The sequence below is a fragment of the Delphinapterus leucas genome, chromosome 10, assembly GCF_059928025.1.
Source record: "Delphinapterus leucas isolate spDelLeu-1000000601 "Yukka" chromosome 10, BTC_Dleu_Yukka2, whole genome shotgun sequence".
NCBI classification, from domain to species: domain Eukaryota; kingdom Metazoa; phylum Chordata; class Mammalia; order Artiodactyla; family Monodontidae; genus Delphinapterus; species Delphinapterus leucas.
Window position 1 is genome coordinate 101,016,566 of NC_143138.1, and position 17,663 is coordinate 101,034,228.

A 17,663-nucleotide genomic window follows, 5' to 3' on the forward strand; every position below is an offset into this window, starting at 1 on the left:
TTGACCCAGTTTCCCTTGCAACTAGGAGTGCCAAATGAGATGAAAGCAGAAGTTGTCCAGCGAGGCTTTCAGGAAATTGGTCTCAAGTAGACTAACTCAGCCAGGAGCATAACCTTTTGATTCCCCCCATTTCCTTCTTCCTGCCTGGGACACAGATGTGATGGCTAGAATACAGCAGCCATCCTGTATTCATGATACTCCTCCCACTGAATGGTGAAGACTATGTTCCCTCCCCTTGAGCGAAGGTGGACTTTTGTGACTGTCTCAGCTAACAGAGTGTGGTAGTAGTGGTGCTACTTTTATGACCTGGCTTTGTCCAAGGCTACATCATAGAAATGTCACGTACTTCCTCCTGGCTCCCTCTTGGCACACTCATTCTTGGAATCTAACCACCATGCTGTGAGGAAGCCAAAACCTGCCCAGGCAGAGAGACTACCAGTAAGTGTTCTGGCCGCCAGCCCAGCGGGGGTCCCAGACAATAGCCAGCACCGAGCAGCAGCAGCTGGTGTGAAGGCACCTCTGGTTGATTCCAGCCCCTGGTCATCAAGTCACTCCTTGATTTTAGTCTTCTCCAGACATCATGGAGGACAGACACACTCTCCCCACCTTGCCCTGTCCGAATTCCTGGCCCGGAAAATCTGTGAACATCATAACATGGTTGTTTTATGCCACTAAGTTTTGGGCACCACCTTTGAGAAGGTGACACTTGAACTGAGACCAGAATGAGAAGGAAGAACTTGGCTGTGAGAAGAGCAGGGGCAGGACATGCCAGTGGAGGAAGGGACAAGTGCAAAACCCATGCAATGTGACTGCGTTTGTAGCACCTGAAGGACAACAAGAAGGCCAGTGAGGCTGGGGTGCAGGAAGGAGAAAGTGGTCAGAGGAAAGGTCGCAGACGTGGATGAGGATCAGACCGCATAGGGCCTCTTGGGTGAGGAACCTCCTCCTGGGGTCTCAGATGGTGACAGCTTCCACAGTCACCTCTCCCAGTCAGCAGACTGGCTTATGCACAGGCCTACAATGCTTCGGCCCAAAGGAGGGACCCATGGTAGGAATTTTCTGCAACTGCTAGTGACACGGAGCAGGACCCTATGGTCCTTGCCCACCCCCTACCCCACGTCCTCAGTCTGCCTTTTGTCTGTGGAAAAATTTTGGCCAAAGAATAAGTTTAATCAGAGAACTGAGAAAATGCAGAAACAAATGAAAACAGTCAAAGGAGACCAAATAATAATAGTTTAGTCATTAAACATAGTCAAGGACCTTTAGTTCCTTTAGCTCCTTAAGGGCTATAGATAATATCCTGAGCCATATCCTGTGAGCTGTCTTATAGATACTAAAACGCCCACCAGGTGGAAGAAGTGAACTACATCATGACCAGACTGTAGCCATGACATAAGCTGCCACAATTCCAAAAACTGGCCTCAAAAAGATGGAAACAAACCGAACCTGGAACTGAAGATTAACTGTACCTAATACAATCAAGATGCTGCTGGTCAGACCGCTGAAGACCAATTTCAAGATGACTGTCAGAGCTGACTGTGCTGTTTCTGCGTGTAGCCCCCTCCCTGTGTCTATAAAAGCTCTTGCCCCCAACTGTCAGTGGTGGGGAGTCGGCCTTTGGATAGTCGTCCGCACTGTGCCACTGCCCACCCCAGTTGCCACCATCCAAAATAAAGCAAACTGTCCACCAACGCGGCCTCTTTATTGGCTTTTGAGTGGCGAGCAGCCAGACCGCACTTTTGGTTACAGTAGGAGAGGGATTTGTTTTAGATGACAAAACAAGAGAATTAAAGGTGTCTAGGGGCCACACCAGTTTAAAATCTCCAATGACTCATTATATGCAAGGAAAAGCAGGAGCCTTCTAGCTTGGCATTTTAGGTACATCTCAGTTTGGTCCTAACCTTGGTTTTGGACCCATCACTTGACCCACTTGGAAACCTGCCTTTCCAAACGTATCCATGTTCTAACGACGTGTGATGGTGCCCTGTTCTCCACACATATCACGTTCCTTTAGGCCTGTGAGTGTTCTTATGCTGACGACCTGCCTCCTCTACCACCTTGGCCTGGTGGCTCCCTCAAAGTCCATGTCAGTGGCACCTCTTCTGCCAACTTTCCTGGATACCCCAAAGGGGAATAAGCCTCTCTGCCCCCCACGCTCGTGCAGACTTTTGCACAAATTATACTTAGCACAGAGTAGCACAACTGTTCACATATATAGTTCTCCCCACCTCCAACCTTTCCCTCAACAGAAAAAGGAGACCTACTCAAGGGCAGGTTGGGGGCCTTTTCCCTCTTTGGGGATCCAAGGCCTATCTCAGTGTCTACGGTGTTGTAAACACCCTGTGATGTTCTGTCCAGAAGGAACGGGTAAGTCAGATGGATGGACGGATGGACGGATGGATGGATGGGTGGACGGATGGATGGATGGATGGATGGATGGATGGATGGATGGATGGGTGGATGGATGGATGGATGGATGGATGGATGGATGGATGGATGGATGGATGGGTGGGTGGGTGGGGGGATGGATGGATGGATGGATGGGTGGACGGATGGATGGATGGATGGATGGGTGGATGGATGGGTGGATGGATGGATGGATGGATGGATGGATGGATGGATGGGTGGATGGATGGATGGATGGATGGATGGGTGGATGGATGGGTGGATGGGTGGGTGGGTGGATGGATGGATGGGTGGGTGGGTGGATGGATGGATGGATGGATGGATGGATGGATGGATGGATGGGTGGATGGGTGGATGGATGGATGGATGGGTGGACGGATGGACGGACAAATGGATGAATGGGTGGACAGGGAGTTTGATGAATGAATGGCTGGCTGGATGGACACATCATTAGGTGCATGGACAGATGGAAGGACAGATGAGTGGGTGAAAGCCTGGCTAGATGAGTGGATGAGAGATTGATCACACACACAGGTGGGCAGGTGGATGAATACATTTATGACTGGGCTCAAGGAAGGATAGAGCAAGTCTTTAAACCAGAAGTCAGCAAAGTTTCCTGTAAAGACATGATAAGTATTTCAGGCTTTGTGAGCCACATATGGTCTCAGTCATATACTCTTCTTTGCCTTTTTTTTCACAAGTGTTTAAAATATGTAAAATCCATTCTTAGTTAATAGGCTGTAGAAAAACAAGATCTTGACCATGAGAATGCACTTCTGGATGACCAGAAATTTTATGAATACCTGAGGTAGCGCTATCTACCATTCGACAAACACAAAGTTGAATCCCTAACACAGAAGGCCAGAGGCTATCCCTGTCGCCCTCTCAACAAAAGCACGATGGAGTCGAGGACTGTTCTAGCTGGGGAGGTTTGAAATGCACAGTTGGGCCCTTCCCGCCACCGGGCAGCCTTGGAATTTCAAAAGCAGCGGATCTCCACAGAGAAATTCTGAGAGTACCTGCCAACCTTAGCAATCAGACACAGACCCAGGGAGGGGGGTGGTGGAGAACGTCCCAAAGTCTGTGCTCTCCTTTGGACTAGTGTCCCTGGCTAGGACATGGAGTCACATTGGGGCATTTCTGCCACTTCTATCCCCATAAGCACTAACATCACAATGTAGCTCCAGGCCACAATTTCCCACAACTAGCTTCTGAATTGTGATTTTTTTTTTATGTGCTCTTTTTTTCCCCTCCTCAGGATATTATTATGGATTACCAGCGGCTTCAGCATCTTTCCAACTGGCAGGAAGCAGTGCAAACAGAGATGAAGTTTCCCAGTTAGAACCCTCTTAACAAAGTCATAAAACAAAAAGGCGCAGCCCCTCTGTCAAGCTGCCAGCTCAGAAGCAAGGGAGAAGCATTACAAAAGGGAGAGTGATGCTTCCTGCCGTGCTGGGGCCGCTGCGCTTCACACCTGAGGGCTTTTGGGTTTAATCACCCACACGAAGTTCTCAGCCTGAAGGGCAAAAACGAGGGGCTGGGAGTGCAGGGCCAGAGCAGTGCTCTATCCCCCCTCTCCCGGGGACCTGGGTGCCTCTGTTCACATGGCAACACGACACCAGGGTGATGTCACCGAGAGGGACCTCAGCAGGATTCAACCAAAGACCTGGCTTGGTGCTGGTGCTCCGCTGCCGGCAGGAAGGCCCCTGCCCCGAAGAGCTCCAAAGGCGGAGGGGACACGTGACTAACACAGGACGGCAGCGCAGGAGTCAGGAGACCTGGGGCTTCCTCCTGGCTCAGCCACCGAGGGGCACTGGCCTTTGCATCACCACCGACAAAACGCTCAGGATGGACATTCCCAGCTCTGACATTCTTGGAAAGACACAAAGACGAATCAAAGCAGCACGGGACCAGGTGCCAGCCTACGAGGAGACTGCAGATGGCTTAGAGAGCCCAGCCGAGCAGGGAGCGGTCACGAGGGCCTTTATGGGACAGATGCCCTCACTTCCCACATCTTTGCTGCACCCTCTTCCCTTGCCCTTCCTTATGACTCAGCCCCAAAGTCACCCCCTCCGGGAAGCCTGCCTAGATTCCCTGAGGTTGTCAGTCACTCCCTTTTGCTCTGGATAATTACTCATTCACCAATCTGTCTCCTTCGCTGGCCAGATTGCCCCTGCAGAAGGGACCTGTCTGATCCGACTTTCCATCCCCAGCTCTTGTCACACAGCAAGTGTCCAAAAGACATTCACTGAACTGAATTGAACTGACTGCACAGGGAGACCTTCCAGGCAGTCTGGCAGGTTGTGAAGGGTGGCAGTGCCAGAAATCCAGGCAGTCCCCAGTCTGGCCTCTTTTCCTCTGAAAATCCAGAGGATTCCCCTGACCCCACCGGCTCAGGTGTTACTGTCCCAGTACCAAGGTGACTGAGAAAGCCTCTTGATACCCCAGCTGCCTGGTCCTTGTGCAAACACATCACCTTCTCCACATAGACCTAAACATACAATGAGCGCACACACCTGTACACACACACACGCACATGCATGTCCCCACCCCACACACCTGAACTTGCACACACACAGCTACGACCCAGAACTACATCTGTCCTCCTCCTGTCTTCTTCAATGAGAGGGTCGAGGAGACCGCAAACATCCTTCCAGAAACCTCAGCACGTCCCCTATGTACCCTCCACCGAGGCAGAGGGTAGCTCCATGGAAAGAGTGTGCTCTTCGCCCCCTGAAGCACACGAAGCAGGAGACAGACTTCCCTGAAAAGTTTCGGTGAACAGGTGCCTCTGCTTGTGGAAAGCACCTCTGTCTCCTCATTGCTTTTCTGCCCCTTATATCACAGCCTTGTAAAAGGGCGATTCGTTTTGGACAATTAAAGTGATTAACTCACCAGATGTAGGTGCTGGAGCATCTCCACGTATCTGCAGGGGGAAAGAGGTTTGAGTGTGCATTAATTCTCATTCTGTAGAAGCCGGGCAGGGGTGATGTTCTGTTAACAAGCTCAAGGCCACAGGCAGCTGCTTGGGGACTCACGCTTTCTCTGAAGACAGCAGTTCCTGTGCTATGACGTGGGCTCTGGACTGTCCGTCCACCTGTGGGAGGAAACAGAGCCATCAGGAGGGACGGTACCCATGGGGGCAGCAGAAGGGGAATCCCAGCTCCACAAGCATCAGTCAGGTTTATAGAAGGACCGTCACGCTGCCGGAGGTGAATTCCACAGGCTTCTCAGGCCACCCCGGCACTCGCTACCTGTGTGATCTTCAGCCTCGCCGCACCCCGGCTGCCTCATCTGTAATGTGGACATTAACAGCATCGAGTGCTCAGCCCAGTGCCTGCTGCGGCCTGCATGCTCGGCCGCCCTCACACCCACGCAGACTGCCCACAGCCCGGCAGGTTTTGAACAACCTGCGGTTCTCTGTGCCAAGCGAGCTCTCTCTTCTTGCTTTTTTACATGCTGTCACCTCAGTGTACTCTTCCTTTCTCTGCCTGGCCACCTCCCAGTTATCCTTGGAGACTTAGCCATGATGTCTATCACTTCCTCCGAGGAGCACTCCTGATCCCCTCCCTGAACAGCTGGATTAGGTGTCCTTTCTGGGCAGCCCCCTCTCAGGACACCGATTACATCTCCCCCTGCAGGCAGGCACCGGGAAGTGCACCTCTGCAGGACAGTGCCCAGCCTGGGGTTGGTCCTCTTTTGTTACTGAAAGAATGAATGAGTGAATGAATGAATGTTCATACCACTTGGGAAACACTGACTCTCCTGGCTAACCTCAGAAGGTGAGCCATTTAACCCATCTGAACCCCAGCCTCCGCACCTGTGAGATTCGACAATAACTGAGATTTTGTCTATAAACAGGAAGGATGAGTGGGGGCCGAGGCAGAGGCCCGGGCCTTCTGCCACGAGCAACCCTTGTGGCCCCAAACCTGCCGGATATCAGACACACCGCGGTGTATCCGGAAGAGCAGAGACACTATGGGGCAGTGAGAGGACAGATGGGGAAAGATACTGGGCCTGTGCAGGTGAGGCTGGACGGGGTGGCCGCCGCGGAGAAGAGGGCGCTGACGGGACGCATGGCTCCTGGTTTCTGGTCTCCTGCCACCTTCCCATGCAACCCTGCAGAAGTCACTTTCCGAGGTCGGGCCTTAGCTTCCCAGGTGTGAGTAGAGTGACCTCTGAAGGCCGTTCTCTGCTGAACCTGTGTGTTATTAAACTTGAGATGCGATGATCTACTCCAGTGGCCAGAAACGCACTGCCTGTCGAGGGAGCAGCTGCACGGGGCTGTGGCTAAGAGCACGGACTCCGGAACCAGGCAGTCTGGGCTCAAATCCTGCTTCTCCCTTGTACTAAACAAGTCACTTAACCTTTCTGTACCTCAATTTCCTTACCTGTAAAATGGGCACAGCAGTATAATGGTATCTCACACACACGCATATTGTGAAGATTAAATGAGTGTGTATATATACAGATAGAGACCTCTCTGTATCTGTATCCATATCTGCATCTCACACTTGGAACAGTGTCTGGCACACAGTAAACACTACACAGCTAACCGCTATCATTATGCTTGTGCTTTTTGTACCCTGAGGAACAGAACCAGGTGCCCAGGGATGGAATAAGAACAAATAGTCTACAGGCTCAAGCAGGGAAAGGCCTCAACTGCAGAGTAGAGGCTGAGCCACTCCTCTGATAGCAGTTGAGGCAGAGGAAAGCAAATGGACCGTGGAATCAAGCACACCTAAGTACCAATCCTGGCTCCAGCATCGTGTAATTGTGGCACGGCTGGCAAACCATGACCTCTGAGCCTCAGCTTTTTCACCTGAAATACATGGAGAATGACCAACCCGGTCTCACACACCGCTGTTTGGGATGATGCACTCTTAACTCGGGCTTTGCATTTGCTGTTCCCTCTGCCTGTGATGCTCTTGCCCAGATCTTCTTCTCATTCTTTTTTTTTTTTTTTTTTTTTTTTTTGCGGTACGCGGGCCTCTCACTGCCGTGGCCTCTCCCGCTGCGGAGCACAGGCTCCGGACTCGCAGGCTCAGCGGCCATGGCTCACGGGCCCAGCCGCTCCGCGGCATGTGGGATCTTCCCGGACCGGGGCACGAACCCACATCCCCTGCATCCGCAGGCGGACTCTCAACCACTGCGCCAGCAGGGAAGCCCCTTCTTCTCATTCTTACTTTCTGACTTTTTCAGGTCTCTGCTCAAAAGTCACACCCTCAATGTGGCCATCCATGACCACCCGACCCAGAGAACTCCCAGAGTCAGTCTTACTCCGGGGTTCTCAGCCTTGGCACCACTGACATTTTGGGCCACACAGCTTTCGCTGCAAGGGCTGTCCCACGTGCTGCACGACTGTTAACAGCATCTATGGCCTCTACCTGCTGGATGACAGCTGTAGCCCCACTCCAAGTTGTGACAACTGAATGTGTCTCCAGACATTGCCAAATGTCCCCTGGGGGGCAAGAGCTCACCTCGAGTGAGAACCTCTGCTCGAACCCTGTTTCTTGCTGTACTTTTCTTTATAGCAGTCACACGACCTAATGTTACCCTTGTACACGGGAGATGTTCAAGAAACGTTTGAATAAACGGATGGAATTGAGATACAGTGCCCAGCACATAGTAGGTGTTCAATAAACAAGTTCCCTTCCCTAGCTGGTGTGTCCCTAATAGCTTCTTGGCTAAGAGCACAGTGTTTTGGAGATTTCAGTCTCTCCAAGGCCACCCAAATTCAGCAAAACTTGGGCCTACGGTCAGTCTTCCTCCTGCCTCTCACTGCCACCTCTATGGTGGGTGATGCTGTTACACCATCCACAGAGCAGGAAGGAAACTTGTGAGGCCTGCAGAGGCCTCCAGCCTCACCTGGCCTCTCGCCCTCCCATGGGTACCGCATCACGACTCCCGGTCTGCCTTGTGCATCCACAGGGCTAGCGTGGGGCTCTGTAGGCAAGAGCAGCTCACTTCCCAAGCAGGGGCTCCTGCAGAGTCCCACACGCAAAAAGACTTCGTAAACAAAACCCTCAAAACGGAAACGTATTCTGCCAGGACAGGCCTCAACAGTTAAGAAAACCCTGTGGTCAAGCTCCCGTAAAGAGAATTACTTTGTAGAGAAAGGACCGGGGTCAGGAGATTGGCCCTGTAAGATGAAGACGAGAATCAAGATGACATCCAATCTTCCGGGGCCTGTGAGTCAACTCTCGTTTGTCATCCAGCTTGATGCTGAGACCTGTGCTCTGGGGTCGGAAGGCCTGGGTTCAAGTCCTGGGCTCCACCCCTTCCTACGCTTATGCCCTTGGACAAGTTACTTCTCTTCTGAGCTTCCTCTGTAAAACATGGATGATGATGATAATAATAATAATACCTACCTAATAATATACGAGCTAGCATTTATTGAACACTTAGTTTGTGCTAAGTATGGCTCTAGGATTTTCACACGTATTATCTCACTGAATCTTCCCAAAAACCTAGGAGGTAGATGCTATTATTATGATCTCCATTTTACAGACGAGGAAACTGAGCAACAAGTAAGTTCTACCCTTTGCCCAGAGTCACTGCTAGTAAGTGGCAGAGCCAAGATTCAAAGCCAGGTCGTCAGCTCCAACCTTGAAGCACCTGGCAGCGTGCCTGGCACTCGGCAAGTGCTCAGTAAATCGTGTCTCTGCTCATTGGAGGAGGTGGGCTTTCAAGCTGGGAGACACCTACTGCTCTTCACCTTCACTGTGAAGGAGGCAGCAGGAGTCCAGCACTCCAGGGCGCCCAGGCTAGTCCTCCCGCCACAGCCCTTTCTGATTCCCAGCCCGCAGAGCAGCACCCACCACGGCACACAGCAACGGGAGCGGTGCCGGAAGCGAGGACGCCCGGATCCACACCCCAGCCAGGCCACAAGCACCTATCTGACCAAGTGCAAGCCCTCCTCCGACGCCTGTCTTCTCATCGGGAAGATGGGGTCAGTGTTCCCCCACTGCAAGGACCAGATGATGAGACGATGGATGCAGTGTCCCCGCCCCACCCCTCCGAACTTCTGGAGTTGTCCTCATTACCACTGTCACAATCTTGAAGCTGTCGGGAGGGACTTCTGTGCACGGGCCACTCTGCACGTCCCTCCCAGGCCCTCCAGCCAGACGGGCAGACTCTGGGCAGGATGCACAGGCCGTCCCGCTTTAGTGACTCTGCTGATGACGGGTGGGTCTTCGCCAGCCAGAGAAGAAGGCCTGGCGGGCCATGTGCCTGGGGCTCTCCTCAGAAGCTGCTCCTGGGCGTTGCCCAGCTGGGCCATTTAATATAGATGTTTGTTTAACCAGGAAATGAACTCCGCGGTTGACGGCAGTGTCCAGGGACAGACTTCTGGGAACAGGGTTCCTCCCCGGCGTGTGGGGGCTGGGCCCGTGCTATCGCGTTTCTCAGGCTGGCGCTGTGAGGGTTACATCAGGTAGCCGCCCTTCTGTCCGAGGTCCAAGCCCAAGCGGCTTATCTCCCCTGTTCCCCTGGGCCGCCCAGCCGCACTTCCTCCCCAGGCCCCAGGCAAACCTGCCGGCTCAGTGCTGGCTATTCTGGGAGCAGCGCAGGACGGGAGGAACAGTCTTCCCTTAGGGACCCCCCGGCTGAACAGACCCCAGAAAGAGTTGGGAGTCCTGGTCCTCTGCCTGGGACTCAGTTTCTCCAGCTATAAGACGGGGGTTCCTAGGCCCCTTCTAGAACAGTGGTTCCCCAAGTCTGCTCTGAGAAGCCCCAGGGTTCTGCCTCCCCTTCCCAACTACGTTATCTGTGTGAGCCTGGATTTTCACTAAACTTGACCAAAACAGCATTTTCAACAGACGGAACCCGAGAAGAATCCAGGCGTCCCCTATGAAGCCGGAAGTTAACACTGTTCGCAAAAATGTGAAACCTGGTCACTCTTGTCGCTAAATACTTTGCAAAACAACTATTTTTCATGATAAGTGCTATCTATGTTAACATATAATGGTCTATTGTTGTTATTTTTAAATGAATTAAAAGATAGATGTTTTAAGTTTTTCTCAGTGTTACTTTCTCACGTGGTAATTATGGATAGATATAACTTATAGAAATAAAAACTCTTAGGGGTCTTCAATCATTTTTATGAGGTTAGAGGGGTCTCAGACCAAAAGGTTTTGAGAACCACTGTTTTAGAGGCTGTCACCCTGATTATGTAGGATTGTGGACGGAAAAGCTCTTCATTCTCAGTGAAGATCCGAAGAGGAGGCATCACTGCCACTGTATTATAATAACCATCACCGTTACGGTTATTGTGAGAAGTAGGGTAATGAGCCCCAGGCTGTATGGCCTGGCCCTCAGCATGGCCCTATGTATTCCCAGGGGTCACACCATCTCTCCACAGCGTCCTGTCCTGCAGAAGAGGAAGAAACCACCTCCAAAGCTCCTGTTTTGTCACCTCTCTCCCTGCTTGCAGGCCTCCTGGGTTGATACCTGCTCTGCCTTTAAACAGCTGCCTCTTTCCTTTCACCCTCATCTCTGCCAGCTCCGGGCCAAGGCCCATGTCCTGACGTCTTGGTGCCTGGCTCAGTGCCCCCTCCCTAGTTCACACCTGTACCCCGGCCTGTGGTCACCTGGGAACTCCACCCTCCACGCCGTAACCCTCAGCCTCTCACCTCCTTGAGACTCCCTTCCCTCTCAGACGACTTTCACCTACTTCTATGTCTGCTCCACCCACCTGGGCCTTGTCCCCGCTCAGAACTGCCCTGCTCTGAGATAGTGGGGACCTAAGCTCCCGAGCTCCCCTCCACCCTCAGCTGAACTCCCCTCTTAGCTCACGAGAGCTGCAGCCTTGAACCTACTCCAATCCACACAAGGTTGTGGGAACTGCCTTCTGCTGTCACTTGCAGTCCCAAGTGGCTCCCCAGGACTTACAGAAAGAACTTGTCGTCCAGCTTGATGCTGAGACCTGCGCTCTGGGGTCAGAAGACCTGGGTTCAAGTCCTGGGCTTCAGCGCTTCCTAAACCTATGCCCTTGGACAAGTTACTTCTCTTCTCTGGGCCCCATCGGTAAAAGAGGGATAATAACAATACGTACTTAATAATATAACAGCTAGTGTTCCTTGACCACTTAGCATGTGCTAAATATGGCTCTGAGCTTTTTACATGAATTACCTCACTGAATCTTCCCAAAAAACTATGAGGAACTATTATTATTACCTCCATTTCACAGATGGGGAAACTGAGGCACAAATAAGTCCTACCCTGCACCTGTGACTCCACCTAAAGACCCTTTCCAGGCACCGTACCTGCATTCCTCGGGGCTTTTTGGCTCACACAGATGCCTGTGTCCAGAACTTCTCTGTGATCGAATAAGTGTCTCTAGGTTACACGCTTCACCCCAGTGAGGCAGAGCGCCAAGGCAGGCCCCCGATGCTCCACATCTGCCAGCCGCACATCCCGTGGGCGGGGCGGAGGGGCACATCCGCAAAGAGGGAAGGGGTTGCCGTCCAGGGCTGCTTCAAGCCCTGGGGAAATACTCCTAATGAGCCCTTGCTACTTTGAGGGTCCCAGCGAGGGGCCTTGCTGGGGTCTCCCGAGGCCACAGCTGGAGCAGGGAACGTGCTCAGGGAGCCACACTCACGGGGTGGCAGGGACCCCAGGAGAACACTTGTCTCCAAGGCCCCTCGGGGCACCACCTGCACGGACAGTGGCCACCTCCCCCTTGGAATGCAGACCAGGGCTCCCAGCACAGCCTTCAGCGGCCACTCGAAAATTCAGACAGGCGCTCAGGGAGAGACGGCTCATCTTTCATCCCAGCTGTTGCCTCTGTTCCCACAGGTGGCAGAGGAGGGATGAGGAGGGCAAAGGAGAGACAACACCTGCAGGACAAGGGGGGAAGAAGGAGGGACCAAACACAGCCCCTCCTCCCCTCCTCCCCCAGGACCAAGTGGTAGGCTTCGCTTCCTGCTGACATCCAGCCTTATTCTAGTTCCTGAGCACAGGCTGGTGTGAGTCTGGGTTTGGCCCAGATACTCTAGAAAACTTTCAGTTGCAAAGAATCTTTGGTTCCGGATGCAGTTTGTAATAGAGGACAGCACGCTATCTTGGAACACGCCGCATGAGGCATCAGGAGACCTGGCGCCTACTCCTGACTCTGTCGCCAACATGCCAAACAGCCACGAGCGAGCAGCGGCCTCTCCAGGAGCTGCAGTCTTCCCTCACGTGAGACGAAGGGATCTCGTGCATCACAGACTCCACACCCAATTCCCTCTGCCCCCGGCCCCTGGCAACCACCATGCTACTCTCTGCTTCTATGACTCTGACTGTCTTAGATCTCTCCTGTAAGTGGCATGAGGCAGTATTTGGCTTTCTGTGACTCCCTTGCTTCACTGAGCACCATGTCCTCCAGGTTTGTCCATGTTGTACCACGTGACAGGATTTCCTTCCTTTTAAAGGCTGAATAACATTCCATTGTATGTGGAGACCACACTTTGTTTATCCATCCATCCCTCGATGGACATTGAGAGGGTAGATTTCATGTTAAGTGTTCTTACCACAATAAAAAAATAAAATGAAGTGAACTCTAAATGCCTCTGTCAGCTCTCTCAGCTTATAGGAGCCTGAGTGTGGTGGTAACTGTGACCGGGCCAGCTCTCACTGAACAGGCCAGCACACGGCTCGTACGAGACACAGCCTTCCTGTCCTCAGCATCTCACTTCAGTTCGGGAAAGGACCAGCCACAAGTCAAGAAGCCAGTCAGTGACTCGGCTGCATGCCTTCGTGCTGCCTGCTTTGGCCTCCCATGTACCCTCTCTCTCCTTTCTACTTAGCCGCATCCTACTCTCCTTCACAGAGCACTTATGCCTCACCTCCTCGTGGAAACCTCCCTGATTGTCCTGACTTTTAAGACTTGGGATAGTCACACTGCTCAGGGATTAGGTCACAAAGCTGAGGCCGCCATGGCTGCCCCATAATTGTTCCATCTCACGAGCAGCCTTTGTCTTGTAAAAATCTGTCAGACGTAACCCTCATAAAAGTGTATAAAATGTAAAGTTTAGAGATTATCACATAAGGAGCTTTCTCAGTCTCCAGCCTGACAGTAAGTCCCCACGGTCAGGCACCCCAGAGAGCTGGGGGCACTGTGGGTTCTCCATACAGACTGGACGGCTGACACACAGACCAGAGTTCGAACCTGAGTGAGCATATGAGCCACCGCGGGGGGATCTTGTAAACATGCAGTCCTGATTGGACAAATGTAGGGGGGCCTGGGGTGCTGCTGGTCCACATGTCCAACTCCCAGCAGCAGGGCTGTAGACCAGGCACAGAGAGCGACTATCACGAAGCTGGGAAGGAGAAAGTGAGGGCAAGTGTGACCCTGTGGCCCGAATTCTAAACTGGTCAAAGGGGCATGTTTGAGGGCTTCCCTGGTGGCGCAGTGGTTGAGAATCTGCCTGCCGGTGCAGGGGACACGGGTTTGAGCCCTGGTCCGGAAAGATCCCATATGCCGCGGAGCAACTAGGCCCGTGCGCCACAATTACTGAAGCCTGCGCGTCTGGAGCCTGTGCACTGCAACAAGAGAGGCCACGATAGTGGGAGGCCCGCGCACCGTGATGAAGAGTGGCCCCCGCTTGCCGCAACTAGAGAAAGCCCTCGCACAGAAATGAAGACCCAACACAGCCAAAAATAAATTAATTAATTAATTTTTTTAAAAAGGGGGGGCACATCTGAGACTTGGAGGAGAGGAAAACCAGCCACAGAATAAGCTCTCACGGGACCAGGGTATCCCAACGGCCCCCATCCCCAGCTTCTTGGCTCCTGACAGCCTCAAGCCCTCCAGGGCCCTGAAAAAGGGGTGTGAGACAGGCAGGTACCCAGGATGCCTCCTGGACCTCTGAGCTCCTGTTCTCTCCCTTCCCCTTTGGGTTCTGAGAGTCTGCACCCTCGTCCTCCTCCACTCAACACTGCCTGAAAATGTCTCTGCGTTACTCTGCTGAACTGCTGTGCCCTCTGCATGGCTGCTGTGGGGCTGGTGACAGGCAGGCTTGGTTCCCCACTCCGTCCCTCGCTGTGCACTGTAAATTGTACAGGACCAAATGAGTGTTTTTGTTTATTAAACTGTTGTTCATCGAAGTTTGTTTTCCTTACTTAAACGCAGGAACTGAGTCTAATGCATTCACTTACTTATTCGTTTTTTGGAGGATATTTACTCAATACTATTTTATGTGCCAGGCAGCAGGGACGTAACTGTGAATAGGACAATCATGGTCTCTGCCTTCCTGGAGCTACTCTGAAAGGGGAAGGCAAACAATATGCAAGTAAGCAGAAAAATAAAAAACACAATCACAGCTTGGGATAAGCATGAGGAAAGAAATGACAGGAATGAGCAGGGTGAGCAGGGGAGGCCTCTTTGAGGAGGTGACATCTCATCTGAGACCTGCAGCCAGCAGTGCAAAGGGCAGGAAGAGCATCTAGAGTGGAAGCAAGTGCAAGTGCAAAGGCCCTGGGGTGGGTTTACAGAACAGACTGACTCGTTCTGTAGCTTCGAGGCTGAATTTCATTTGATCCATAATTAAGACATGGCAACAGAAGATGAAATGCCAGGGATTTAAAATCTTTCAAATCTGGTGCCAACCGCCAGAATAGCAAACTCAAGTGGAGAAGCAGGCGGGCCGGTTGTGGGGGGCATGGGAAAATGGCGAGTTCAGCTTGGGATCTGTTGAGTTTGAGGTGTCTGCAGGGCTTCCAAGAAGGGCCCCAAAAAGCAGTTCGTAGATGGAGTGCAGGATCGCAGGGAGGGGTGGGGCAGAAGGTCGGCTCTGGGAACACACCTGAGAAGGGCTGGCCGCTGGCCCGGAAGGGGCTGCCTAAGCAGAGGACACAGGAGGACAGCGGGGCTGGAGGAACCCAGGCCCTGGGACGTCAACGCCTCACATGGAGGCGTGGGCAGAGAGGATGGTCAGGGGAGTAGGGAGAGAACAAGGAGAGAACAGAGCCAGAGAAGCCGAGGCAGCTCCCCGGGAAGGGAGACCACCAGAGCGGGGGCTTGGTATCTGAGGTGGACAGTGTGCAGGGCAAATGACTGCAGCAAGGGGGGCAGGACAGCAGGGAGGAACATGTCTGTGGGCGGAGCCAAGTCCTGCAGAACCCGTCCAGCCCACCCCCTTCTCTGCTGCCCCAACGCTGACCTCGGCTGTATAGGCTCATTCCCACCTCCCACCCTGCCTCTGCGCTGCTGCTCCTGGCCCGGAATGCTCTGTCCCTAGACCTTCCCGTTTCCTCCTCCCTCACAACGTTCAGCTCCCTGCTCGAAGGGTGCCTCCTTATCACAAAGGCCTTCTCTGGGAAACTGGAACCCGCCTGCATCTCTGGAGGGAAAGTCAAATGGGGCAGCTGTAAAATAGTATGGCAGTTCCCCCCCAAATTAAAAATAGACTGACTATGTGATCTAGCAATTCTACTACTGGGTACATAGACAAAAGAATTGAAAGCAATGTCTTAAAGAGATATCTGTACACCCATGTTCACAGCAGCCTGATTCATAACAGTGGAAAAGTGGAGGCAACCCAAGCATCCATCGATGGATGAACTGACAAACAACACGTGATACGTACACATAATGGAATATTATTCAGCTTTAAAAAGGAAGGAAATCCTGACACCTGGAACAACATGGATGAACCTTGAGGACGTGCTGCTAAGTGAAATAAGCCAGACACAAAAAGACAAATACTGTACGATTCCACGCATGACAGTAGTCAAAATCACAGAAGCAGAGAGCAGAGTGGTGGGTGCCAGGAGGACTGTGGTGGGGAGTTGCTGTCTAAGGGGCACTGAGCTTCAGTTTGGGAAGATGAAAAAGTTCTGGAGATGGGTGGTGAGGATGGTTGCACAATAAGGTGAACGTTTTGTTTTTCTTTTTTTTAATGTAAGTTTACTGTTCTCTCTCTTCCTCATTTTTTTCTATTTATTTATTTATTTGGATCTGTTGGGTCTTCGTTGCTGCGCACGGGCTTTCTCTAGTTGTGGCGAGCAGGGGCTACTCTCCTTTGTAGCGCGCGGGCTTCTCATTGCGGTGGCTTCTCTTGTTGTGGAGCACGGGCTCTAGGCGCAAGGGCTTCAGCAGTTGTGGCACGCAGGCTCAGTACTTGTGGGACATGGGCTTAGTTGCTCCATGGCATGTGAGATCTTCCCGGACCAGGGATCGAACCCACATCCCCTGCATTGGCAGGCAGATTCTTAGCCACTGTACTACCAGGGAAGTCCCAATGTGAATGTTCTTAAGGCCACTGAATGTTCTTAAGGTCACATACTTAAAAATGGTCAAGATGGGGCTTCCCTGGTGGCGCAGTGGTTGAGAGTCCGCCTGCCAATGCAGGGGACACAGGTTCATTCCCCGGTCCGGGAAGATCCCACATGCCGCGGAGCGGCTGGGCCCATGAGCCATGGCTGCTGAGCCTGCGTGTCCGGAGCCTGGCTCCGCAATGGAAGAGGCCACAACAGTGAGAGGGCTCCGTATCGCCAAAAAAAAAAAAAAAAAAAAAGGTCAAGATGGAAGATTTTATGTTATGTGTATTTTCACAAAATTTTTAAAAATGGAAAAAAAAAAACCCCAGCCTTCTCCAGCCTCCCTGTCTAAGTTTCCTCCCTCTCCTCACCCCCAGTGCTCTGTCCTCTGCCACCTTGGTCTGCTTTGTTTGTTCGTTGTTTATAGCACTTTCACCACCTAAACCCACCTTGGGAGTTTTCTGGATGATTGTTCATCCCCTTCTAGAGTGTAGACTCTAGTAGAGTCTTTTGACTTGTGGCTGCTGTATCTTCAGCCCTTAGAAGGGTGCCTGGCACATAGTAGGTGCTCAGTAAGTACTCAGTAAATAAATAAAATTCTGTTGAAGAAGGGGAGGGACGGGTGAAACTGGGTGAGGACACAGAGAGAAGAGGTGCAGATGGCGGGGAGTTCACATCGACAGGAGAGTGTTTTCTGGGAAGGAGAACAGGCTGCAGGAGAGGAAGCTGCAGCAGGTTTGGAATGGCCTCCCCGGGGCCCGGAGGAGCGCGTGTCTGCAGTGGAGCCAACGCGCAGCTGGAACGGGGGTTCAGGGTCTCCAGCATGGAGAAGGCATAGTGTGACATTTAACACAGGCTGGAGACTCGCCCAGTGGAAATGACCAGGGTTCAAGTGGATCCTTGTTTTTGGTTTGGTTTGGTTTTTGGCTGTGCCACGCAGCTGGTGGAATCTCAGTTCCCTGACCAGGGACTGAACTTTCACCCTCGGCAGTGAAAGCACAGAGTCCTAACCA

General features: G+C 52.4%; 1 protein-coding gene across 1 annotated transcript in view; it reads right to left on the reverse strand.

Moving 5' to 3' along the window:
• The window catches only part of FGD5 (FYVE, RhoGEF and PH domain containing 5), a 166,159-nt gene that overhangs the window by 45,382 nt on the left and 103,114 nt on the right, over window positions 1-17,663 (reverse strand). Inside the window, exons 6-7 of the mRNA XM_022562752.3 lie at window positions 5,445-5,503; window positions 5,302-5,332 (exon numbers count right to left, since the gene is read on the reverse strand). Coding sequence (XP_022418460.3) covers window positions 5,302-5,332; window positions 5,445-5,503 — 90 coding nt within the window. The remainder of the gene's footprint in view (window positions 1-5,301; window positions 5,333-5,444; window positions 5,504-17,663) is intronic.